At 41.5% G+C, this 25,733-nt stretch overlaps 3 protein-coding genes across 5 annotated transcripts in view; 1 reads left to right on the forward strand and 2 right to left on the reverse strand.

Annotated features, from left to right (window-relative positions):
- Positions 1-11,888, reverse strand: part of slc25a12 (solute carrier family 25 member 12) — a 26,610-nt gene extending 14,722 nt beyond the window's left edge. The window contains exons 1-6 of one of the 2 annotated variants that reach the window (XM_064932140.1): positions 11,636-11,888; positions 10,823-10,876; positions 6,592-6,737; positions 858-973; positions 278-417; positions 19-165 (exon numbers count right to left, since the gene is read on the reverse strand). In XM_064932140.1, coding sequence (XP_064788212.1) covers positions 19-165; positions 278-417; positions 858-973; positions 6,592-6,737; positions 10,823-10,876; positions 11,636-11,647 — 615 coding nt within the window. In that variant the 5' untranslated portion in view covers positions 11,648-11,888. The other variant, XM_064932148.1, reaches the window with a different exon arrangement.
- Positions 11,889-16,324: 4,436 nt separating this feature from the next.
- On the forward strand, positions 16,325-21,888 carry metap1d (methionyl aminopeptidase type 1D (mitochondrial)). 2 transcript variants are annotated; one of them, XR_010451191.1, is made up of 10 exons: positions 16,325-16,580; positions 17,524-17,684; positions 18,068-18,217; positions 18,311-18,502; positions 18,578-18,741; positions 18,886-18,983; positions 19,247-19,294; positions 19,917-19,995; positions 20,093-20,247; positions 20,538-21,888. XR_010451191.1 is itself a non-coding variant. In XM_064932310.1 (9 exons), the coding sequence occupies exons 1-9, from the start codon at positions 16,541-16,543 to the stop codon at positions 20,190-20,192; spliced, it is 1,032 nt and encodes a 343-aa protein (XP_064788382.1). In that variant the 5' UTR covers positions 16,325-16,540; the 3' UTR covers positions 20,193-20,531. The 2 variants fall into 2 exon arrangements, 1 of the variants encoding a protein (XP_064788382.1); XM_064932310.1 differs by lacking the exon at positions 20,538-21,888 and having other exon boundaries at positions 20,093-20,531.
- Positions 21,075-23,666, reverse strand: LOC135510962 (homeobox protein Dlx2b-like). Its single transcript, XM_064932325.1, has 3 exons — positions 23,099-23,666; positions 21,622-21,797; positions 21,075-21,398 (listed from the first exon to the last, which is right to left on the reverse strand). The coding sequence occupies exons 1-3, from the start codon at positions 23,382-23,384 to the stop codon at positions 21,075-21,077; spliced, it is 786 nt and encodes a 261-aa protein (XP_064788397.1). The 5' UTR covers positions 23,385-23,666.
- Positions 23,667-25,733: the final 2,067 nt, after the last annotated feature.

Consider the following 25,733-nt stretch of genomic DNA (forward strand, 5'->3'; position numbering starts at 1 on the left):
GTACACACACGCTCTTACCGAAACCAGGTTTTCCTCCACGAACGGTGTGAGCACGTGGTGTCGGATGGTGGCCATGATGTCACTAAAGTCCATGGCAGAGATTGTGCCGCTTTTGTTCTTGTCCTTCTGGGCAAAGGCCTGGCGCGCATGTTCCAACTGTAACTCCTGTAGACAAAGAAGACTGTCTGTGTCTGTGTCTGTGTCTGTGTGTGTGTGTGTCTGTGTCTGTGTCTGTGTGTGTGTGTGTGTGTGTGTGTGTGTGTGTGTGTGTGTGTACCTGTAGGAACTGGGTGAACTCGAGGTAGCTAAGGCGTTTTTTGCGATCGTGTCCAAAGTGCAGGCGGATGAACTCACAGTCCCAGTTAAAGGGGATGTGGTGGTGCACTGTGGTCTGGCTGAAGATGTCCCGCACATTCTCTGTTAAAGGGGAGGATAAAGTGAGAGAGAACCATAGAATTGGAATGAGTAGAATGGGCTTGCCATTGAATGCAATGTTGTGTTGGGAGAAAAGGTGGCCATATTGGGTGTATCATTTTAAAATGTCTTCACATCTCAGAAATCTGTTTCTTTCTGTGAACACAGGGACAATCTGTTCTACTCATTCTGATTCTATGCCAGATTCATCAGATTTAGAATTACAGTAACCTTTAGGCTGAGTGAGTATACTAACAATTTTTATTAGGCATGCCAGGCACACACAACCCCTCTCAAGCACTAAAAAGTGTGTGGGAGAGTGATTTGGAGAGAACGTAATAGTGTGCTAAATCCTAATCCCATTAACAATTAAATTATTGCAACATTTTCTGGGCTGAAACCATGGGAACAGTTGACGAAAGCATGTACACACAGTAACGTACCAAAAGAGATGTCTCCAGTGCCAGTCTTGTCAAACAGCTGGAAGGCTACGATGAAGAGGGCATCCGGAACACACAGCACCGACTCAAATGCTAAGAACTCCTGGAACGAGATCAGCCTGTGTGTGTTTTGTGGAAAGAGAGAAAGAGAGGCAACATTAAAACACATTACACACATGAAGCCATGCAGGACAAAGCTTCAGTTACACAACATCCAATCAGAAGGACAAAGGCTCAGCTTTCGCTGAAACATCAGAAAAATGTCAACAATGATGTAGGGTGAGATTAGACCATGCAGTATTTCTAAAAATACCCCAAGTACTTAAAATACTGTTAACCAATTGTCATGGATTTCAGTTCATTTCTCCAGACTGAACTAAAATTAGAAGGTTCATTGGGGATTGGCTGCTTGTAGGTCATTACTTTTAATCAGCTCTGAATGACACAGATGTGTGGTTCTGCACCGTGCAAGAGAATGCCAAGCGTGTGCAAAGCCGTCATCAAGGCAAAGGGTTGCTATTTTAAAGAATATAAAAAATACATATTTAGATACGTTGAACACTTTTTTGGTAACTACATGATTCCATATGTGTTGTTTCATAGTTTTGATGTCTTCACTATTATTCTACAATAGAGGTTGACCGATTAATTGGAATGGCCGAACAATTAGGGCCGATTTAAAGTTTTTCTAACAATAGGTAATCGTCATTTTTGGACAATGATTATGGCCGATTACATTGCCCTCCACGAGGAGACTGCGTGGCAGGCTGACTACCTGTTATGCGAGTGCAGCAAGGAGCCAAGGTAAGGTGCTAGCTAGCATTAAACTTATCTTACAAAAAACAATCACTAGTTAACTATATATGGTTGATGATATTACTAGTTTATCTAGCTTGTCCTGCGTTGAATATAATTGATACGGTGCCTGTTAATTTATCATTGAATCATAGCCTACTTCACCAAACGGGTGACTAACAAGCGCATTCACGAAAAAAAAGCACTGTCTTTGCACCAATGTGTAACTAACCCTAAACATCAACGCCTTTCTTAAAATCAATACCTGCTGTCGTGGCTGAATCAGAATTAGTTAGGTAACATAGATAAAACATCTTATTTATCTTATTTTTGGACTATACTGTCGGCTGTTGCAGTGCTCTCTTCTCCAGGGCTGTCACTAGGGGCCCAGAGAGGGGAGAGGTCAGGCTTGTCTTCATATGTCAATGTATCTGTTAAACCATGTGATGCTATGAAGAATATCAGAAGGGGAGGAAGACAGAATGGAGGCTTGTCTTCTTATGGGAATGTGTCTGTAACTATTGTATGTCCCCTCTGAGGTGGCCATTATCTTGATTTAGTTTATGACCTAAGAGGCTCACTGTCTCTGAACTTGTCCAGGAGGGGTTGTATTTGAGATAGGAGTATCTAGAATTGACAATTGATATATGCCATTGGATGAGGTAATGTTTTGGTCCTAAGTGGTACCAAGAATGAGATTAGAATCTCATCTAAGAGAGCAAACTGAACAATAATTTATAGCTAATGCTATCTAGCTATGGGATACTCCTCTCTCAAGTAAAGTCTTCCTTTGTAATGTTCCTAAGTGTTTCGTCATGTGAGTTGAGATGGTGTGTCTTGGCTATAAATGATACTAAGAATTGTCTTGTAAGCACTCTCAGAGAAATCATTTATAGACACTGAATTGATCTGAGAGTCACAGGGCTATGGCGAAGCTCATATATAATTAAAGATGGACTTTATAATATAACTCTTGACTTGTGTGGTTTGCTCTCTCAATGTTTAGTAATACAGGAAATTACCACGACACTGCATATTTAGTTTATATTGTCTGCTAACATAAATTTCGTTGAACTATGGAAATTGTTTCACTTCTCTTGCGTTCTGTGTAAGCAGAGTCAGGGTAAATGCAGCAGTTTGGGCCACCTGACTCGTTGTGAACTGTGTGAAGACCATTTCTTCCTAACAAAAACTGTCATTAATTTGCCAGAAATGTACATAATTTTGACATAACATTGAAGGTTGTGCAATGTAACAGCAATATTTAGACTTACAGATGCCACCCGTTAGATAAAATACAGAATGGTTCCATATTTCACTGAAAGAATAAACCTTTTGTTTTCAAAATGATAGTTTGCGGATTTGACCATATTAATGACCTAAGGCTCGTATTTCTGTGTGTTATTATATTAAGTCTATGATATGATAGAGCAGAATGACTGAGCGGTGGTAGGCAGCAGCAGGCTTGCAAGCATTCATTCAAACAGCACTTTCCTGCATTTGCCAGCAGCTCTTAACTGTGCTTCAAGCATTGCACTGTTTAGGACTTCAAGCCTATCGACTCCCGAGATTAGGCTGGCAATACTAAAGTACCTATTAGAACATCCAATAGTCAAAGGTATATGAAATACAAATGGTATAGAGAGAAATAGTCCTATAATAACCTCAACCTAAAACGTATTACCTGGGAATATTGAAGACTCATGTTAAAAAGGAACCACCATGTTTCATATGTTCTGAGCAAGGAACTTAAACGTTAGCTTTTTTACATGGCACATATTGCCCTTTTAATTTCTTCTCCAACACTTATTTTTTGCATTATTTAAACCAAATTGAACATGTTTTATTATTTATTTGAAACTAAATAGATGATTGATTTATTATATTAAGTTAAAACAAGTGTTCATTTAGTAGTTGTAATTGTCATTATTACAAATATATATAAAAATCATCAGGTAGCTACCTGACACTAGGCTACCTGACGCTAGGCTACCTGACGCTAGGCTACCTGGAAACTGCTTGTGTCTGTGTAGCGGTATTGTAAGAGAGGGGTAAAGATAAATATTAGGCAGGTATTAACCCTGCTGAAAGGAAAAGAGTAGGATAGATGGAGTACTGCTACCAGACACACGTCAGCCGAAGAGGGGGTAGCCTGTTTGCCAGATATCTTGCATGCTCTTCAACCGATCTCTGCCCGCACCTGCCTGTCCGTCCAGCATCACTACTCTGGACGGTTCTGACTTAGAATATGTGGACAACTACAAATACCTAGGTGTCTGGCTAGACTGTAAACTCTCCTTCCAGACCAACATTAAGCATCTCCAATCCAAAATTAAATCTATCGATCATTGGCTTCCTATTTCACAACAAAGCATCCTTCACTCGTGGTGCCAAACATACCCTTGAAAAACCAACTATCCTGCCAATCTGTGACTTCAGCAATGTCATTTACAAAATAGCCTCCAACACTCTACTCAGCAAATTGGATGCAGTCTATCACAGTCACCAAAGCCTCACATACTACCCACCACTGCAACCTGTATGCTCTCGTTGGCCGGCCCTCGCTTCATATTCGTTGCCAAACCCACTGGCTCCAGGTCATCTCTAAGTCTTTGCTATGTAAAGTCACGCCTTATCTCAGCTCACTGGTCACCATAGCAGCACCCACCCGTAGCACGCGCTCCAGCAGGTAAATTTCACTAGTCACCCCCAAAGCCAATTCCTCCTTTGGACACCTCACCTTCCAGTTCTCTGCTGCCAATGACGAACAAATTGCAAAAAAGAAAATCACTGAAGCTGGAGACTCATATCTCCCTCATTAGCTTTAAGCACCAGCTGTCAGAGCAGCTCACAGATCACTGCACCTGTAAATAGCCCATCCAACGACCTCATCACCATACTGTTATTATAATTGTTTTGCTTCACAGTATCTCTACTTGCACATTCAACTTCTGCACATCAATCACTCTAGTGTTTAATTGCTAAATTGTATTATTTCGCCACAATGGCCTATTTATTGCCTTACCTCATTTGCACACACTGTATATAGACCGTTTCTCTATTGTATTATTGACTGTATGTTTGTTTATTCCATGTGTAACTGTGTTGTTTGTGTCACACTGCTTTGCTTTATCTTGGCCAGGTCGCAGTTGTAAATGAGAACTTGATCGCCCTAACTAGAATCTGAAGTCAAATGTCTGCTGACATTTGACATCTGTCTGCAGCAGCAGGCTCGTAAGCATTCATTCAAACAGCACTTTTGTGCGTTTTGCCAGCAGCTCTTTGCAAGCACAGCGCTGTTTATGACTTCAAGCCTATCAGCCTAATGGCTGGTGTAACCAATGTGAAATGGCTAGCCAGTTAGCTGGGTGTGCGCAAATAGCGTTTCAAACGTCACTCGCTCTGAGACTTGGAGTAGTTATTCCTCTTGCTCTGCAAGGGCCGCGGCTTTTGTGGAGCGATGGGTAACGCTGCTTTGAGTGTGACTGTTGTCAATGTGTTCCTGGTTCGAGCCCAGGTAGGGGCGAGGAGAGGGACGGAAGCTATACTGTTACACTGGCAATACTATAGTGCCTATAAGAACATCCAATAGTCAAAGGTATATGAAATACAAATGGTAGAGAGAGAAATATTCCTATAAATACTATATTAAACTAAAACTTCTTACCTTGGAATATTGAAGTCTCATGTTAAAAGGAACCACCAACTTCCATATGTTCTCATGTTTTGAGCAAGGAACTCAAATGCTAGCTTTTTTAAATGGCACATATTGCACTTTTACTTCTCCAACACTTTGTTTTTGCATTGTTTAAACCAAATTGAACATGTTTCATTATTATTTGAGGCTAAATTTATTTTTTGATGTATTATATAAAGTTAAAATAAGTGTTCATTCAGTATTGTTGTAATTGTCATTATTACAATATATATATATATATATATTTTTTTTTTAAAAATAAAATCGGCCGATCACAATTTTTTTGGGCCCTCCAATAATTGGTATCGGCGTTGAAAAATCATAATCGGTCGACCTCTAGTGCCAAGCTTGTAGCGTCATACCGAAGAAGACTCGAGACTGTAATCGCTGCCAAATAATTACTTGACACATTGGGGGGAAAAAATAGAAAAAAATGAGTAAACTACAATGCTATTTGGCACAAAACAGAGAGTACACAAACTCAGTGTACAGACTCAGTGAGCATAGCCTTGTTATTGAGAGGCCACTGTAGGCAGACCTGGCTCTCAAAACAAATTCAGGATTTATGACTTGTTGCCACAAGAAAAGGGCAACCAGTGAATAACAAACACCATTGTAAATTACAACACTGCACATAGCCATAATATGACATTTCAAACGTCTCTATACCTTTGGTACTTTTGTGAGTAATGTTTATTCTACATGTTTATTTCTTATTATCTATTTAATTTGCTTTGGTAATGTAAACATATGTCCCATGCAAATAAAGCCCTTTGAATTGAAATGAGACACAGGAGAGAGAAATAGAAAGGGAGACAAGGCAGGATGCTTGAGCAACTGTTCCACAGAAAAGGAGAACAGAGAGAGAGAGAAGGGAGGAAGCTCTTTAAGGCAGGATGCAAAATGAAGCAACTGTTCCACAGAAAAATAAAGGAGAACAGAGAGAGAGAGAAGGGTGAAGGAAAATAAAGACAGAGGAGGATGACAGAGAGAGGGTTTACCCATCTTTTGGCGAAGAGAGGGTGTGCAAAATAAAGACAGAGGAGGATGACAGAGAGAGGGTGAATGTAGGCAGCTCCTTACCCGTCCTTGGTGAAGAGAGGGTGTGCAAAATAAAGACAGAGGAGGATGACAGAGAGAGGGTGAATGTAGGCAGCTCCTTACCCGTCCTTGGTGAAGAGAGGGTGTGCAAAATAAAGACAGAGGAGGATGACAGAGAGAGGGTGAATGTAGGCAGCTCCTTACCCATCCTTGGTGGTATCAGCTACACCTGCGATGAGCTGGACAGTTTTGGGGTTGTGATGGATCTGTGTGTGCAGGCCCAGGTATTTCTGCACAAAGTCCCCCGGGGTCATCAACTTCTCGCCATCTGCATCCACCACACTGGCATGCTGGAGGGGTTATGACAGAGTCACACTGGGTCCCTTCCTTGTACTGTTATAACAATCATAACCCTGAGCATTATCAACTCCTCTGTCATGCTTAGAAGGGTTACGACAGAAACCCACATCACGCCATTTTGAGTTTCCTGCTAAACACTGACATGTTGTGGGGGGTTAGGACAGAATGCATACAGGTGGAGTTTGAGTTCCTGACTTAACTCTTATCCATCACACTGGCACGCTAAGGTGGTTCTAAATGTGACGCTATAATGTCGCTCTTACTTCTTCCCGGGTAGACACATGATTAGGGCATTGATTTTGTTAAGGCCTCACACTCTGGCAGTATAAACTGTGCACTGTGTGTAGACACTGTCTGAACAACTGGAAAGCCTATATACACATAAGATATACTCAATCAATGAGCATCACTCTCCAAATATAACTACGTATGACAATAGCCACAGGAAGTAGTTTGGGGGTGCTGCAATTTCTTTCTTGCCCCTGTCTATATCAGACCACTAACACAGGACTAGTAAAGGCCCAGTGCACTACTTTTGTGAAAAAATTTAAACTAAATGTGTGAGTGTTTACCAGCATGTGACTTGAGTTTGATAATTATCTGTACAAAACAGTTAATATGAAAATACTTATGGAATATAAAAATACTTCCTTGAAATGTTTTCCAGTCTCTTGAAATACTTTGCAAATGCTACTTTTTCTACATTAAAATGAACATTTCAGTTTCCTTTACATTTTAGTAGATGCTCTATTCCAGAGCAAATAACAGTAGTGAGTGTATACATTTTCATACTGGCCCCCCATTGGAATCGAACCCACAACCCTAGCATTGCAAGCGCTATGCTCGACCAACTGAGCCACATCACCACAAACCACTTGATGTCTCAATGCACTAAATGTTTTTCCATCATGGTGATGAAAAGTCTACAGGTACAAACCTAGATGACCAGCCTATGTACAATACAGTAATATACATTTACATTAAGTGGTTTGTAAGGATGGTAAATTAATACTGTACAATGTGGTTGTTTTTCATGTTATTTGATCAAGATTGTTTTTACATTTGATGTAAATGTTTGAGAACAGGGTTTTGTTCTTTCTGGATTCCATTAGAATGACATCACAGAGAAAGGGACAGGGTTCTGTTCTTTCTGGATTCCATTAGAATGACATCACAGAGAAAGGGACAGGGTTCTGTTCTGTCTGGATTCCATTAGAATGACATCATAGAGAAAGGGACAGGGTTCTGTTCTTTCTGGATTCCATTAGAATGACATCACAGAGAAAGGGACAGGGTTCTGTTCTGTCTGGATTCCATTAGAATGACATCACAGAGAAAGGGACAGGGTTCTGTTCTTTCTGGATTCCATTAGAATGACATCACAGAGAAAGGGACAGGGTTCTGTTCTTTCTGGATTCCATTAGAATGACATCACAGAGAAAGGGACAGGGTTCTGTTCTGTCTGGATTCCATTAGAATGACATCACAGAGAAAGGGACAGGGTTCTGTTCTGTCTGGATTCCATTAGAATGACATCACAGAGAAAGGGACAGGGTTCTGTTCTGTCTGGATTCCATTAGAATGACATCACAGAGAAAGGGACAGGGTTCTGTTCTGTCTGGATTCCATTAGAATGACATCATAGAGAAAGGGACAGGGTTCTGTTCTTTCTGGATTCCATTAGAATGACATCACAGAGAAAGGGACAGGGTTCTGTTCTGTCTGGATTCCATTAGAATGACATCACAGAGAAAGGGTCAGGGTTCTGTTCTATCTGGATTCCATTAGAATGACATCACAGAGAAAGGGACAGGGTTCTGTTCTGTCTGGATTCCATTAGAATGACATCACAGAGAAAGGGACACGGTTCTGTTCTGTCTGGATTCCATTAGAATGACATCACAGAGAAAGGGACAGGGTTCTGTTCTGTCTGGATTCCATTAGAATGACATCACAGAGAAAGGGACAGGGTTCTGTTCTTTCTGGATTCCATTAGAATGACATCATAGAGAAAGGGACAGGGTTCTGTTCTGTCTGGATTCCATTAGAATGACATCATAGAGAAAGGGACTGGGCAACAACTCTTACAATTCCAACTATTGAATCCTGCTAGATACTGTTCTTCATTATACAAGCACCTTTTTTTGCCAAAGCGGAGATTGAATGATTTTTTTGCTGCGCAACAGACATCTATATTGGTCTGCTAATACTGGTAAAGGCCCAGTGCACCACTTTTTTAATACAGTTCATTTTTTAAATTCTCCAGGGGGTGCTGCAGCACCCTCAGCACACCTACCCGCAGTTATGCATATGACTTGACATGTCCGACTGACAACTAAAGGTGAACTAGCCTATTTACAAAGATTCCGATTCCTTAGAGGAATAAGAACTTTGTAGAAAGTATTTTGTGTAAGGTCTCTTTACCTAACCTTTCATTTTAGTAATTTAGCAGACACTCTTATCCAGAGCGACTGACAGGAGCAATTAGGGTTAAGAAACTAGCACAAAGGCACACTGACCAATTTTTCATCTAGTCGGCTCGGACTAGCTGTCGCCCCAGCTTTGTGAACTAAGCCATCTTAGGCTTTATGTTATGTTTTCAGTAGCTCTATTAGCCCATACAAGGCACTGACTGCTGTTTTATCCACAGAGCCATGAAGGATCAAGCACAACAGTGTGCAACTGTGAATACACTTTAGAAGAGCCCTTCCTTATTTTTGTTCAACATGGAACTCACAGCTTCAACGGGTTCTGAGAAATGCTGAATACTAAATGCTGTAAATCTTTCAATGTTTTGACTAATACATGACCTCTAAACTCTCACATGATATACAGTATGTAAAATGTGTATAAACCCCTTTGTATAGCCTAATGTACCATCTGCTAACTGACCAGGTGAAAGCTATGATCCCTTGTTATATCCACTTCAATCAGTGTAGAAGGAGAGGAGACAAGGTTAAAGAAGGATTTGTAAGCCTTAAGACATTGTGCATGTGTGTCATTCAAAGAGTGAATGGACAATACAAAATATTTAAGTGCTTTTGAACAGGTTATTAGGTGCCAGGCACACTGGTTTGTGTGTGTCAAGAATTGCAACGCTACTGGGTTTTTCACGTTCAACAGTTTCCCGTGTGTATCAAGAATGGTTCACCACACAAAGGCCATCCAGCCAACTTGACACAACTATGGATACCATTGGAGTCAAGATGTGCCAGTATCCATGTGGAATTATTTTGACACCTTGTAGAGTCCATGCCCCAATGAATTGAGCCTGTTCTGAGGGCAAAAGGGGTGCAACTCAATATTAGGAAGGTGTTCCTAATGTTTTGTACACTGTGTATAGGCGCCTTGCCAGGGAGGGAAACAGGCAGAAATGACAGCCCTCCCACAGTGTGAACACAGGCGTTTAGCTTTGTAATTCAGCCGATAGATGCTTGCTTACTCCATCACAGAATGCCTGCCACATTCAAACACAGGCAAATATCACATGACTCAAGCTATGGCAGAGGGATTTCTTGTGGCAAGGTTAACTGACACTGATGTTTGCTACCAGCCAGGCACTCATGCCATGCCCATACATGTTACAGCCTGCCCTTCTCAGTGATTTAATGCATAGGGTGCATTAATACACTATAGCCTCTTGTCCATGTAGAACAGATGAAGTGGAAACACTTGAGATACACCTTTCACCATTAATGTGTATGTTGTGTGTATTCTGGTATTTTATTAGGATTCCTATTAGCTGTTGCAAAAACTGCAGCTACTCTTCTTAAGGTTCACACAAAACATGTAATAATACTGAACATTAATAGTCAAGAACAGCTCAAGGACAGAACTATATAAAGTGTGTGGGTTGGTCTTTAAAGAGCATGGTGACACAGCTCCCCTCAAGCTAAATCATGACTTAGATGTTTCCCCAAGGAACACAGTTTCGCATCATCTTCCTGATGGCGGAGGTTAGGATTTAGGGAGGGTAGCTGATTCCAAGCTGAGATTGTGAGTCACTTTGCATATAAACTGTGCATAGTGATTATTTGAGGCAGGCTAAAGTTGAAGGACAAATAGTTGTTCTTACCTTCTGAAAGATAACCTTCAATTCGCTCGGGTCTGCCCGTTTGGTGGATTGCACCTGCCAAGCAATATGATTAAGATAAAAAATGTTAAGGTAATGACTCGTTCTGCAGAAAAAACAAGTACACAGCGACTAGGTACATTTACATAATGTAAAACGGTTAACGAACTAGCTGTTTGGTTTTGTAATCAATACTAGCTAGCTGACACTGGGATAAAGTGTGTCTCCTTGCAATTTGAAATGAAAAGATTCCAAAAGCAAAGAGGACTTGAAAGAATGCTATCCTACAAGACATATAATTATTGTCAAAACGAATGCTAATGCAAAGTATCACACCAACTGTTACTGCAGGTGAGTTGACCAGGAAACACTGCTACCTAGCTAGCTACTGGCTAGTTAGCTACAGTAACGTTACTCAAAAGATGAAGACACAAACCCTTCTTCAAATGACTCGTTAGGTTTAAAACAGCAAAGAACAGAACGGATAAGAGGGTATTTAGACACACGATGGTACTTGAGTGATGCGGTTGTCATTATTGCACAATCTTGTGAGTTTGTAAATAGCTAGTATCGCAATGTTAATCAGATGTAGACGCTAGCCTTATCGCTAACTCCGCCTTGTGGATATTCATTCAAGGCCAGAGACCGGGCGTTACCGCAGTGATGCACGGAGCAATGAATGCCCTACACCCGACAAAAAGAGACTCAAGTAATCCTTAAAACGATATAGTCATATACCCAATACAAAACAAATCAAACATGCAGACAACATTAAAAGCGATTTCTGAAACGTAAAGCAAGCGATGCCGAAGTCACCTTGACCGCCATGTTGGTTTTGACGTCACGTACAGTTAGCTGGCGCAGGCGCTTTCACCGCAGAATTCCAAATAAATTAATTGAAAAGCAAACTCCGGTCTAATCTGAGACGGTTGATTCAACCCCACTATTCTAGTCTAGTGCGCGTCCCTCTGACTCTGCTATAAAAGTGGGTGTGTGTGTCTCTTCAGCTGTAGCGGTCGTGGTTCGAGCATTCCAAGGGTGATGTAAGGACACGTTTCTATTGCACAGTGTCTAAGCCTGAGTGAAAAGTGAAAACAGACTGCTAGCTATTCAGACCAATCGAATAATTAACCTGGCCACACAAATACAGTAGCCTATTTGTGGGAGAACAAATATTGCATAGCATAACCGTGGGTAGTAGAGGTGCTGAGGGTGCTGCAGCACCCCCTGAAAAATCATATGAAAAAATAAAATGTATATTAATATTTTTGCACTGAGCCTTTAATTCTCCTGCAAACTACTTCCTATGTTGCATATACCAATATGCTACACATCATTCAATCATTGAATGACCTTTAGGCTCTCTCAGAGGCTGAAACTCACTCAACCTGATTGACTGGAAAAAAACATGAAGCAGGAGTCTAAACCAATAACACACATCTTGTAATGTTATGTTAGGCCAAGTTTGTGAAAGCCATTTCAGCTTAAGGTTATGTTGACTAGTTCATTGATAGGGCCTAAATTCAAATGGCAAGTTTTCTCATCCCATTGTTCTCCAGGTTGAAATAAAAATTGGAAACCAAACTCTCCAAACTCTCTCTCTCTCTCTCTCTCTCTCTCTCTCTCTCTCTCTCTCTCTCTCTCTCTGTCTCTCTCCCCCCCTCTCTCTCTGTCTCTCTCTCTCTGTGTCTCTCTCTCTCTGTCTCTCTCACACTCTCTCTCTCTCTGTGTCTCTCTCTCTGTCTCACTCTCTCTCTCTCTCTCTCTCTGTGTCTCTCTCTCTGTCTCACTCTCTCTCTCTCTCTCTCTCTCTCTCTCTCTGTCTCTCTCTGTCTCTCTCTGTCTCTCTCTCTCTCTCTGTGTGTCTCTCTCTCTGTCTCTCTCTCACTCTCTCTCTCAATTCAATTTCAACTTAAGGGGAAACATATGTTTACAGTGGCACAGAAAGTGAAATAGATAATAAACAAAAGTCAAATTAACAATAAAAAATTACAGTAAACATTGCACTAACAAAAGTTCCAAAATAATACAAATATTTCAAATGTCATTACGTCTACATACAGTGTTGAAATAATACATAGTTAAAGGGAAAATAAATAAACATAAATATAGGTTGTATTTACAATGGTGTTTGTTTTCACTGGTTGCCCTTTTGTTGTGGAAACAGTTCACCAATTTTGCTGCTGTGGCTGCCCACTGTGGTATTTCACCCAATAGATATGGGAGTTTATCAAAATTTATTTGTAGGTCTGTGTAATCTTTAGGGAAATATGTGTCTCTAATATGGTCATACATTTGGCAGGAGGTTAGGAAGTGCAGCTCAGTTTCCACCTCATTTTGTTGGCAGTATGCACATAGTCTGTCTTCTCTTAAGAGCAAGGTCTTCCCTTCGACAGCCTTCTTCAATAGCACTGAGTCACTGAGTCTGTACATAGTCAAAGATTTCCATTTATTTGGGCTGCAATCTGAGGTGGAGTTAACTCTAATGAACTTATCCTGAACTTATGCTGCAGCAGAGGTAACTCTGGGTCTTTCTTTCCTGTGGCGGTCCTCATGAGAGCCAGTTTCATCACAGCACTTGATGGTTTTTGCGACTGCACTTGAAGAAAATTTAAAAGTTCTTGAAATGTTCCGTATTGACTGACTTTTATGTCTTAAAGTAATGATGAACTGTCGTTTTCTCTTTGCTTATTTGAGCTGTTCTTGCCATAAAATTGACTTGATCTTTTACCAAATAGGGCTATCTTCTGTATACCATCCCTACATTGTCACAACACAACTGATTGATTCAAACGGATTAAGAAGTTAATAAATAATTTTAGGAATGCACACCTGTTAACTGAAATGCATTCCAGGATCTTCCTCATGAAGCTGGGTGAGAGAAATCTAAGAGTGTGCAAAGCTGTCATCAAGGCAAAGGGTGGCTACTTTGAAGAATATGAAATATAAAATACATTTTGATTTGTTTAACACTTTTCGGGTTACTACATGATTCCATGTGTTATTTCATAGTTTTGATGTCTTCAATATTATTCTACAATGTAGAAAATAGTAAAAATAAAGAAAACCACAGCAGTGTCTCGCTGGTCTGGGCGGGGTGTCTGTTGATCTGTTGCTCCTGTGTGAGGTGTTGGGGCTGTGGTTGAGGGCAATGTCCTTTAGAGTCCTGGCGAAGATGGGCACTGCTGCCTTGTATCGGTGGACCTGGTCATAGAGGCTCTTCAAATCCAGAGTGGAGTGGTGGGCCAGGTAAACGTGTGGTTTTGAGGCACGGTCACGGGAAATACTTGCGTTTACCCGCTGTATGGTAGCAGAGTGGAAGTCTTTTCGTGGTAGCAGTGTGTTTATAACCACTTGTGCATTGGGGAAAGTAGAAGAAGCTTTTTCAATCACTCCCTTGAGTGCTGTGGCCACCCTTTCCTGCTGTATTCTCAAGTTGTTTGTGCCTGTGTGAATTATTATATGGCTGGATGACCCTAGTTGGTCCTCAGACAAAAGGTGTAGGACGGACTGGTTATTTGGACACTTGAGTGTCTACACTATGTGTTTAGGAAAAAGTATATGTTCTTGTATATATTTCCCATTTGAGTCCATCTCTCTCTCTCAAGGCCATAGCTAGGGTCTGAGTTTAGTCATCTGTTAGCAGACATTTTTTGGGGGGGAGTTTTAAAGTGAATTTCCTGCCTATTTTTACTGTTATGAATAAAAGGCTCATCAGTTGCTCCTTTATAATACCAGAGACCAGTACACCCTACTGGACAAAAACCTTACAGCACCTGGAATTCCCAGACAGTCTCCAATCCAAGTATTTACCAGGCCTGACCTTGTTAAGCTTCTGACATCGGACGAGATTGGGCATATTCAGGCTGGTATGGCCGTAAGCGAAGGAACGTGCACTCTATAAAAAGCTGATGAGCCTCTGGAATAGATTGTAGGCTTTACAAGTGGGATGCACTGTTGAGCGCTACATCCCGAGGGGTTTGTGCTGATTGTACAGAGATTGTGACAGCTGGTTAAATAGCGTCCCTTGACAAGGCAAGAACAAGAAGTATGTCAGGAGAAATGCAGTATTATTGTAAAGAGTCTTATACTTGGAATATGGAGGAGTGGATGAAAAAAGAGAGGCAGAGGAGGTCTAAGAGAGAGAGGGAGGAAGAGGGTGAGCTTGCGTCGGTTAAAAATGGCGGGGAAAAGGGAGATGGTTTGTTAAAGAAGAATGGTAGAAAGTGTAAGCAGAGTGAGTTTAAGACAGTAGGAGAAATGGAAGTGAATGAGGGCGAAGTATCGGAGGTGGTGGGTCTGGTGAAGTTCTTGGAGCCTGAGGCTTGCAACAAGGGTTAGGATAAAGATGAGTCTCTGACAGTAGGAGTGAAGTTTTAGGAAAAAATTGACCCTTGCCTTCTGGCTGATTCCTTTGTGGTTTCAGGGTGGGTGAAAACCTAGTTGGGTGCTGTGGAATCGTTGAGGGTAACTAGAAGAGATCTTGTGATAATTGTTTGTGTTTCTGCTGGTTAGAGGGAGCCAGGAGCTCAGTGTTAAACAAATGGGGAAAGGAGATTTGAACTGTGTTGCTGTCAAGAAAAGTGTGCCATTGAAAGGAGTGATCACTGAGGTAGGGGTAAATGTCAAACCTGACAAACCTGAAGGGTAAGATTCACGGTGTTTGTGATGCTTGCCGTTTGGTGTGACGCAGACAGGGTGACCTGCGTGATGAAACAGAAGAGTCATTGTCTGTTCTTTTGAGTTTTGATGTTGAGTCTTTGCCCAACAAAGTGATGTTAGGGTATATAAGTTATCCTGTATGAGCTTTGTGCCGAATACATTACGTTGTTACAGGTGTCACGCTTATGGGCATGTGGCAGCAGTGTGTAGGAGGGAGGTTCCTAGGTGTGAGAAGTGTGCAGAAGGGCATGAGACAAAGGAATTTCTAGCATTTGGGAAAGTAGTGGTATTGCAGGGGTGCCCATGGGGCTGGGGATCAGAAATGTCCCGTGCGAGAGGCAGGTTGAGGTTTCCAGGGTTAGAGTAGTGCAGACGTTGTCATATGCAGAGGCAGTGAAGAAAGATGGGAAGATGGGTAAAGGGGGAGGGATCCTGAGAGGAGTGGTGTGAGTAGTATATCTGTACCAGTACAGAGGGATAAACCAACGAGTGATATATGTTTCAGTAAGATTGGATTTTTGGCATTTATAGTAATGGTTATCAACTGTACTGCAGGGATGGAAAGAAAGTCGCAGAAAATAGAGTTTGTGGTGGCAGCTGCAGAGAGGTATTTGGGGTATTTGGGTGTGCGAGATTTGACATCAGAAGAGTTACAGGGTGTGTTAAGAGGTGGTGCCCCATCCTTTCAGGCTATAGGCCTGAAGTTTTTTTGTGAGTATAGTATTAGATGGTAGGGTATTTGTAAAATTCAAGCAAGGTATAAGGGAATTTTACTCCAGTCCAGTAGGTGGTGGTAATGCAACATTTTGTTGGATGCCAACCGCCATTAAACCTCCTCCTCGAAGAAGGAATAGATCGTATTTCTCTCAAAGACATTCAGTATTTGATTGGTCAGTACATTCGACTGGGAGATGGGCTGAAAAAATGTCAGTAACCAAAGAAAATATATATGTGTGTGTGCTTGCTTGTCTGCAACATCATTTTATGGCCCTGAGTGAATCCATGCAAATCCAATCCATGACGTAAAGTAATGTAATGTGATCCTCCACTACAAACAATATGGCGGCGCCCGGTGGTGCTAAACTTCTATCAAGAGCAGGTAAGAATTCGCGAATAAGTCAATAATCAGATAACCACCAACATATGTTGATTCGAAGATGGCGAATGATGAAAACAATGCTTCTAATAGAACTTCAAATAAATAGATGACAACCTCTGAGAAGCACTGATCAGAGGACGCGTGTTTCACAACGTGAGGTTGTCAGCTGTAATCTATATTGACAGTTGTACTTTTATTTCAATTACACATCTCTCATTTGGATATACTTTAGACCTATGGGATTGGCAGGCTTGACGGCCTGTCAGGTGGGTGCTGTCTTTGGCGGATGCAAACAAACGTGGGGCGCCTGTCGTGTCTGCACCATGCAGAATTGGCCCTTGACGAAAGCTCTAGGATTAGTACTCTAACCTTTGCCATTAGGGTGGAAACCATATGTACTATCCTTAGATCAGTTCCTGGGCAGAGCTGACATTTGCAAATGTTGTCTCAATCTGCTTTGAGTTGATTAATATAGGCCTTTACATGTCATATTGAGTCAAATCAATCAGTGTCAAAGTCACCGGATTTTCACATATGACTGATCAATTAGTTAAGCAGCCGGCAGACCATGAGTGGATGAGCTAATATTTAAAGATATTACTTTCTATTAGAACCCTCTCAGAGAGTCTATAATGGAATGACTGTCTGTAGTCCAGAGTCATATAGATGTCTGGTGTGTCATAGTTATATTTTGACTACATTAAACCTTATTGGCTAATAATATTATCTTCACTCTGTAGTTGGTGGGAGTGTACCACTGAAATACTCCACAAAGACACACAAGCAGTACTATTAGGTGATGTACTAGAGGAGAGCTGTTTTTGTGAGTGGGTTTAAAGTAAAAAAGTGATACTGTTTAGCAATTTTCATAATGGCAATTTAGGTGTTTCGTTTCCTTTTCAGTCTGATTTATCTGTATGTATGTGTGTCTGTCTCTTTCCAGGATTGGGGGGTTTCCTCCAGAGGGTGTGTGGTCTGTGGGGGTGTGGCTCACCCTGGGGTGTCCAATCCCAGCAGCACCGACAGTTCTTCTGGAGGAAGTGGAAGAGCTCTCGCAGTGTAGTCAGACCGGCTGTCGTCAGACCAGCCTACTCAGTGCCCAAGGTAGGTACAGTATGTACCCAATATCCCACAATGCATCACATATCTCGCTCTGCCAGTCACTGCCCAAGTTACAATGGATCACTTACCTCAAACTTTGGGCGCATTCAACATTGCAGCTGACTTGAATAGCGAGTCGAGACTGACTGATCTACAAATCACTTTGCATCATGAATAACTACTCAATATGATTTGTAGATCAGTCAGTCAATCACAATTTACCAAGGATATCTACCCAGGATATATCAGTTTTGATGGTATCAAACTTGTTATGCAATAAAATGACTGTCCTCTGCCCCCCCCCTCTCCATCTCACTCTTCCCCCTCCTTTTCTCTCTTCCTCCCTGGCTCTCCCTTTCTGTCTCTCTCTTTCTCTGTCTCTGTAGCATATCCTGAGGCCTGACTATGTGAACAGTGGTCAGGTCCCAGACTGGCCAGACTACATAGAGATCAAAGACCAGGAGCAGATTCAAGGCCTGACCAGAGCCTGCCAGCTAGCCAGACAGATACTGCTGCTAGCCGGACGCAGTCTCAAGGTGTGTGTGTGTTACAGAGAGTAAGAGAGTGTGTCTGTCTGTTTGCTGACATTCCAAATGAATAACGTCATCGCTTTTACCTCTGACCCCCAGATTGGCATGATGACAGACGAGATAGATTTTATTGTCCACCAGGAGACGATTCGTCACAACGCGTACCCCTCTCCCCTGAGATATGGGGGGTTCCCCAAATCAGTCTGCACCTCTGTCAATAATGTGGTCTGCCATGGCATACCTGACACCCGACAACTGCAAGATGGCGACATTATCAACGTTGATGTGACTGTGAGTTTTACCCCCCTTCACATACACACACGATCCACTGTTCCACATTCCTTACCACCCCAACCCCTTCATCAGGTCTATCTGGAGGGTTACCATGGTGACACTTCAGAGACATTCCTGATTGGCTGTGTGGACGAGGTGGGGCGAAAGCTAGTGAAGACAGCCAGGAAGTGTAGAGATGATGCCATTGCTGCCTGTAAACCTGGGGCTCCACTGTGTGTTATAGGTAACACTATCAGGTACACACACACACACACACACACACACACACACACACACACACACACACACACACACACACACACACACACACACACACACACACACACACACAACCCCTTTGTTGTTTTGTATAATCTACTGGCCCTCTCTTCCTTCTACAGTGAAATAGCCCAGTCCAATGGTTTCCATGTGTGTCCCTACTTCATTGGGCATGGCATAGGCTCCTACTTCCATTGCCATCCTGAGATCTGGCACCATGGTAAGAGTTGGTATCTCACAGCAATCCTACAGTTTTATATGGTCCACTCATTCACCATTACCTAGAGTTAGGGTTGCAAAATTACAGGAACTTTTAATAAACTCTCTGGTTTTCCTGAAATCCCAGTTGAAGGAATAAGCAGGAAATCTAGACTCCAACCCAGATTTCTGCAAAACTGGGGAATTTATTGAAAGTTCCAGGAATTTTGCAACCCTACCTACAGTATATTGGACCTAAATATCACTTTCTCATTTATCTGACAGCTAATGCCAATGATATGACCATGGATGAAGGGATGGCCTTCACTATAGGTCAGTTACATGTCCAATGTCTGTCAGTGTATGTTAAAGGAAAACTCCACCCTAAAACTATCTTTTAGTATTTGTTTCATTAGTCCAATGTTGATATAGTCCCAAAATGTTTAGCAGCAGTCAACTTTCAAGATATATAACTTTCAAAATACAGACATAAAGCCAGTATGATGAATTTGGCATCTTATGATGAATATCTAGCAGCAGGTGTGTTAAAGGGATACTTCAGGATTTTTCCTTATTTCACCTTTATTTATTGAACTAGGCAAGTCAGTTCAGAACAAATTCTTATTTTCAATGACGGCCTAGGAACAGTGGTTAACTGCCTTGTTCAGGGGTAGAAAGACAGATTTGACCTTGTCAGCTCGGGAATTCGATCTTGCAACCTTTCGGACACAAGTCTAACACTTTAACCACTAGGCTACCTGCCTAGTGGTGAACTCATGAATACAGTTTTTATATCTCTACATCCTGTATGAAGGAAGTTAGAGGAAGAGCCAATGCTAACTAGTGTTAGCGCAATGACTGGAAGTCTACTAGCATGCTAGCAGATACCCATAGACTTCCAGTCATTGTGCCAAAATCCCGAAGTTTCCCTTGAATGTTAAATCTGTGTATGCAGAGCCTATATTGATGGAAGGATCGTCAGAGTTCAGAATCCTGAAGGACAAGTGGACAGCAGTGTCTGCAGATGACAAGAGGTAGGCCACTTACAGCCTACATACGACTGACATAAATGGTTATAGCCCAAAGTGTCACTGATACCCCGGATTAACCTGTATGTGTGTGTGTGTTCAGGTCAGCCCAGTTTGAACACACAGTAGTCATCACCTCTGACGGTGTGGATATTCTCACCAAACTACCCGAGGAGGATGAGCCATCGCCAATAGGAGTCTAATCCCTCTTTTCAGATCAGCTGTTCACACCCCAGTCACATCAACATCTATGAAGAGGTAAAACACCAAACTGACCCAGGGTTAGCACCACAGAGAGACTAGAAAAACTGGGCATTGATATTGACTCAAATGAGACTGCACTAGTGCATTATTTTGTATGACTTCTGTGTAGAAAATACGTTTTATTATTTAAATAAAGCTTGAGTTCTTGTTTAATTAGAAACTGTCTATCTTTGAGTCATTAGCATATCATGTCTTACCTTTCACTTTTTTTGTCTGACAAAATATTAGCAAACAATATGTGGTCATTGCAATGTTACTTTAACACTTTTGACTTTATGTTTCAGGAAATCAAATGAATTCTAATCTGGGGACCACATTCTTCTCTGATTGACGGCATCATATGATTATCTTGTGTTAACGTTGTTAGGACTGCAAGGTTTGCAGAGTATCATAAGTCCGCTGGACTGATCATGTCATGATGTTATTGATGCTGCGTTGTTTGGCTGCATGTGTGACGTATTCAGCCCTACTAATAGTCTCTGATCACATCAACCTCCAGCTCTACATTGTTAGTAACTTATTTAGTTTTTCCTCTAGACCAATTAGATACCGTGCTTTTAGGTTATTTCCACTAATTCTATTGAAGCGATGCCTTTTAAGTTCCTTAGGCCACATTCTTGTCATATGTACAATATGGCACATTTATTACACAATGTTCAATATCAATGTTATTCTCAAACATACAGGAATTTGTTTAAAATAAACTGGTCATAAACTGTTTATCTGCTAAATAAAAATTGCTCATATTCCTGCCAGGTGAAAGCAGAGTCCACACATAGATTTTCCCATTAGCAGGTTTTCATTATCTTTCATCCTGTTTATCAATAAATTGAACCCACATCAACTGAAGGATTGTGTGGCTGATATAGTACTGGACTCTGCTGGGAGAGTGCCACAGAGTCTGTTGCCGAGTACCAAGAGTAGTTACTGTAAAAGGATGAGTTGCTTGGAGGGATACAGTTCTGCTCATTGCTTGAGCCTCCTGTCTCAGTAATACCATGGGGGGCCCAGTGCACCGTTGTAGCCTGAGGAGAGCTGCTGGACCTAGGGGAGGCACACGGGGTCTCCGGCTGTTCCAGTGGCATCTGGCTGTTTCTACATAGCTTCTTCAACTTTGAGCGACGGTTCTGGAACCAAATCTTCACCTGGGAGAGGAAGTATAGATGGTGTTTGAAATTCCAGTCGTACAAGCACACTGCTACCTCCAGACAAGTGCTACCTCTTGGCAGAAAGCGTAGTGCACTTGTATACAATACAATGCACTTACTGTACATATGAAATACATTTAGCATATAATGAAAATAATATTTGAAATCATAAATGATTATCATTGAGGTCCATCATGGTCAGAAAATGAACATGGTGCACCTGTGTCTGTGTGAGTCCCAGTGAAGCGGCCAGCTCCGCACGCTCAGGTAGCGCCAGATACTGCCTCGTTCGGAACCTGCACTGGAGCGCGCACAGCTGCAGGCTGGAGTAGATGGTTCTGGGCTTCCGGACTTTCTTTTGTTTTCCCTTTACCATTCGGACTTCTGGCTCTTTCTCTGAGAAAATGTGTATGACCATTAATAGTAGTACTATCATTGATTAACACAATGTATCCTGTAATATGAATAAAACAAAACCTGGCATAAAGAGCCAACACAATGTTTCTGAAAACTACAGTAATGACCAAATGATGTGTTAGTTATAAAAGGAGAGTATTACACGTTTGCATACACATTTGGATATGCATACATGCACATAATTGATACATACACATTTAACCAAGATAAATGTAGTTTTATATTGGATATTCTGTTTTCTCTCGTCAATAGCTATTGGACCAAGCATGCCATGGTGATTTTTTTTTTTTTTTGGGGGGGGGATGCTTTCATTCTTCAATGTCTCTTACACAAAGCATGCCATCACTATGAAAATTATGTGGCACTCTCTTTTGCCTTCAGACAAGCCTCAATTCGTTAGGGCATGGACTACAAGGTGGAGAAAGTATTCCATAGGGTTGCTGGCCCATGTTGACTCCAATGCTTCCCACACTTGAGTCAAGTTGGCTGGATGTCCTTTGGGTGGTGGACCATTCTTGATACACACAGGAAACTGTTGAGCACGAAAAACCCAGCAGAGTTACAGTTCCAGACACACTCAAACCGGTGAACCTGGCACCTACTACCATCCCCTGTTCAAAGGCACTTAAATCTTTTGTCTTGCCCATTCACCCTCTGAATGGCACATGCACACAATCCATGTCTCCATTATCTCAAGGCTTAAAAATCCTTCTTCAACCTGTCTCTTCCCCTTCATCTACGCTGATTAAAGTGGATTTAACAAATGCCATCAATAAGGGATTATAGTATTCACCAGGATTCACCTGGTCAGTCTGTGTCATGGAAAGAGCAGGTGCTTCTAATGTGTTGTACGCTCAGTGTTCTTCATCAGGGAGGATGGACAAAAATCCACCGCTTTTTCTTTTGTTCAAACTATTATTAAAAACATTTTTTTTTTGGGGGGGGGGGGTCTTGAATAGCTCTTAAAACAAAGCGTGCCATGACTATGAAAAGGATATATCCTGAATCAGGGGAGGATGGAGAAAAATCCACTATTTATTTGTATAGAGCTGTGGATTTTTGTTTATCCTTCTCTGATTCAGAATATAACATTTTCATAGTCATGGCATGCTTGGTTCAATAGCTATTGATGAAATAAAACACAATTTCCACCAAATATCCAATATCAAACTACTTTTACCTCGGTCCACACTTAGGAGCAGACAAATAGTGGCATTCAATGAAGGGCACAGCCACATTCGAATCAACAAATAGTGAAATACTGTGATAATGTTACCCACCTGTGTCCGTGGTGAGAGGTGAAGAGCCCATATAAGATCCGTAACAACCGTAAGAGGTGGGGAACCCAAACTCATACATGCCGGGACTGTAGAGACCGTTATTCCCATTATATTCCAGCAAAGAATGAGAGTCAAACTTCAGCTGGCCATGCGCTGGATCCGAGCAGTGTCCGGTTGGTTGGTTAGGGAAGAAGTTGCATCCTGTAGCCCTTGAAATGGGTAAGATTTGAGATTCATTTAAGTCGTGCATGGTGTAGTGAATCGAGGTTGTCTGAGTTGATTGCATAGCTGTGTCAGCAGTCTGTAAAACTCCAGTTATGGCACCATAACGCTATGCAGACCTGCAAACAACTGTCGAAATTGAGTCTTTTAGGATAATGTTTCTATTCATTCTATTCTAAAAGTAGTTCTCCAAGGTAATTGTCCACTGTCTAAGTCTCCAATGATTGCCTACACGTGGCAAAGTATGATCAAATAGCCCACTGTTATTATGAGAGTTGTCAATAAATGAACCGTTTATCTGTTTCTACTCCATAGCCTAGATATGTTGGAGTGGTGTCATCTCCTATTCAAGCCATGGAATGACTGAACCTTCAGGTGTCTGTTCTTCTGGATGAGACGGTCTGGTGTGACGTGAACCAGGAGACTGATGGGTGGGCAAGAAGCCAAAGAAAAATCCCCTTGACTGTGACACCTTGTACACCTTAATACCAATTCATGTTATCATGATTCGATACCCTTATTATAAAATGTGTTATTATGACAAAGGTTTTATATATTTTGTAGTTTTTTTTTGTTATAACTTTTTCACTTGCAAAGAATGTTGTAAGCTTTTGGATATTTGTTTCGCCTTCAGTGCGCTCAACTCGCACTCACCTTCGGATCAGCGAGAGGTTATGGCGCCATCTAGGGGTCTTTGTGTGATGTTGCTACAACCCGGCAGACACATACCAGTAGTCTACTCCACCTTACACACTTCATAATTACCAACGGCGCCAGTGCTCACCCACACAGGCGAGCAAAACAACCATTAAGGGTGACTGAGGGTATATTTACACTGTCTATGTGTGCCCACCACGCATTAAGGCTTACCTCTGACTCCACTGTAAATATAAATCATGATCTTGAGACCACAGCAGCAGCTGCAAGTGGGGTATAGGCTAGGCTGTGTCTCAATAGTCTGAAGTTGCTTCCTCTCCTTCATCTGCCTTTATCTGAAAACACAAGCTAGTTGAAAGCGCACCATGAATATATCATCACCTGTCCATATGAAGACTATCAATATGGACCCCTCCATTTCCTTTACTTCACATTAGTGTTGAGTCATGGGGGACATTTTACTGTACTTGATAACCACATGGCCACTAGATGGCCTTGCACGGCTCTTTATGTACAGCCTGTAGCCTTAGTAATAACAGTATCCCTGTATGCATAAAGGCCAAGGCCCTTCACCAACATGCCGGGAGCGTTATGGCACTTGTGGTAGTGCCCTAGCTGTATTTCTGCAGGGTCGCTGGTTCAAACCCAGCTCTGGCTGTCGCCACAGTGTGTTGTTTAGGAGGAAGATAAACACAAACATAACATTTACTGCTATTACATTGTCAAAATAATGTAAACCACACTGATGCCTCAATGGAAATGTCTAATTATGAAATGTTAGATACTTTAGCTGTATTGTTCTGTAGTAGTAGTGTTCTTAGTTTTTACATTTGTGTTGCTGTTCTTGTCTTTTGGTGTTCAGTATTATTTCATGTTTAGTGTGGACCCCAGGAAGAGTAGCTGCTGCTTCTTCAACAGCTAATGGGATCTGAATAAAATCATGAATCATAAAATGACATTTCAAATCAAGGTTTACAGTTATCAAGAAACACAAAGAATCTTTTGCAGGGCAAATTCCTGGAATAGTTGAGAGGCAGTTGGTGCATTCTTCATCCGTTTGTATGTATTTGATTATTAAGTATTTTTTTAATTAATTACTTATTCAATATTTGATCAAAGCAGAGCTGACTGGGTGTGATGTGAAAGTTTTGCTTTGACCTGGTATAGACAATCCATACAGTATATGTATAGTATCCCTATAGTACAGTGTTGTGTAAAATAACTCCACTTTGAGGCTATTGTAGTCAGACTTAAACATTTGAGAGCAACTCCTTGCCCTCTGGTTGTGTTTGTACCTAGTGCCAGTGTGCCAGTCATGAGGGTGTGTTCTTCCTGTGGGAATGGCAGGATCAAAGGAAGTAGATATATTGCTCGTTTGTCCTCTCTGTGCAGATTCACTCATCTCAAAATCGTAGGGACCCATGCTTCTTCATCTGCATTGTTTGCTCTCGGGGGTTTTCGGCTCAGTTTCTGTATAAGCACTTTGCAACAACTACTGATGTAAATGCATTTCACTGATTGATTTGGTCATGCTCAGTTAACTGTAAATCAGGTGATTTATAGAACAGATGATCAGATTTATCTAGGTGACACCTTGCTAAGGAGAAGCAGAATTCCCTTCTGCTGAAAAGACAGGATGCACAAAGAAGGAGTGAAGTGGATAAGAGCGTCTGCTAAATGACTTAAATGTAAATGTAAATGATTGAGTAGATAATATGAATACATATCAGATGTTGCTGATGTTTCAGCATTGCCT

The sequence above is a fragment of the Oncorhynchus masou genome, chromosome 3, assembly GCF_036934945.1.
Source record: "Oncorhynchus masou masou isolate Uvic2021 chromosome 3, UVic_Omas_1.1, whole genome shotgun sequence".
NCBI lineage: Eukaryota > Metazoa > Chordata > Actinopteri > Salmoniformes > Salmonidae > Oncorhynchus > Oncorhynchus masou.

Coding starts and splice junctions, on each gene's coding strand:
- metap1d (XM_064932310.1), top strand. CDS start 16,541: ATGGCGGCGCCCGGTGGTGCTAAACTTCTATCAAGAGCAG. Junction 16,581..17,523: donor TAAACTTCTATCAAGAGCAG/GTAAGAATTCGC, acceptor GTCTCTTTCCAG/GATTGGGGGGTTTCCTCCAG. Junction 18,984..19,246: donor TCCTGAGATCTGGCACCATG/GTAAGAGTTGGT, acceptor TTTATCTGACAG/CTAATGCCAATGATATGACC.
- LOC135510962 (XM_064932325.1), bottom strand. CDS start 23,384: ATGCAATCAACTCAGACAACCTCGATTCACTACACCATGCACGACTTA. Junction 21,798..23,098: donor ACCTCTCACCACGGACACAG/GTGGGTAACATT, acceptor ACATTTTCTCAG/AGAAAGAGCCAGAAGTCCGA. Junction 21,399..21,621: donor TGGGACTCACACAGACACAG/GTGCACCATGTT, acceptor TTCCTCTCCCAG/GTGAAGATTTGGTTCCAGAA.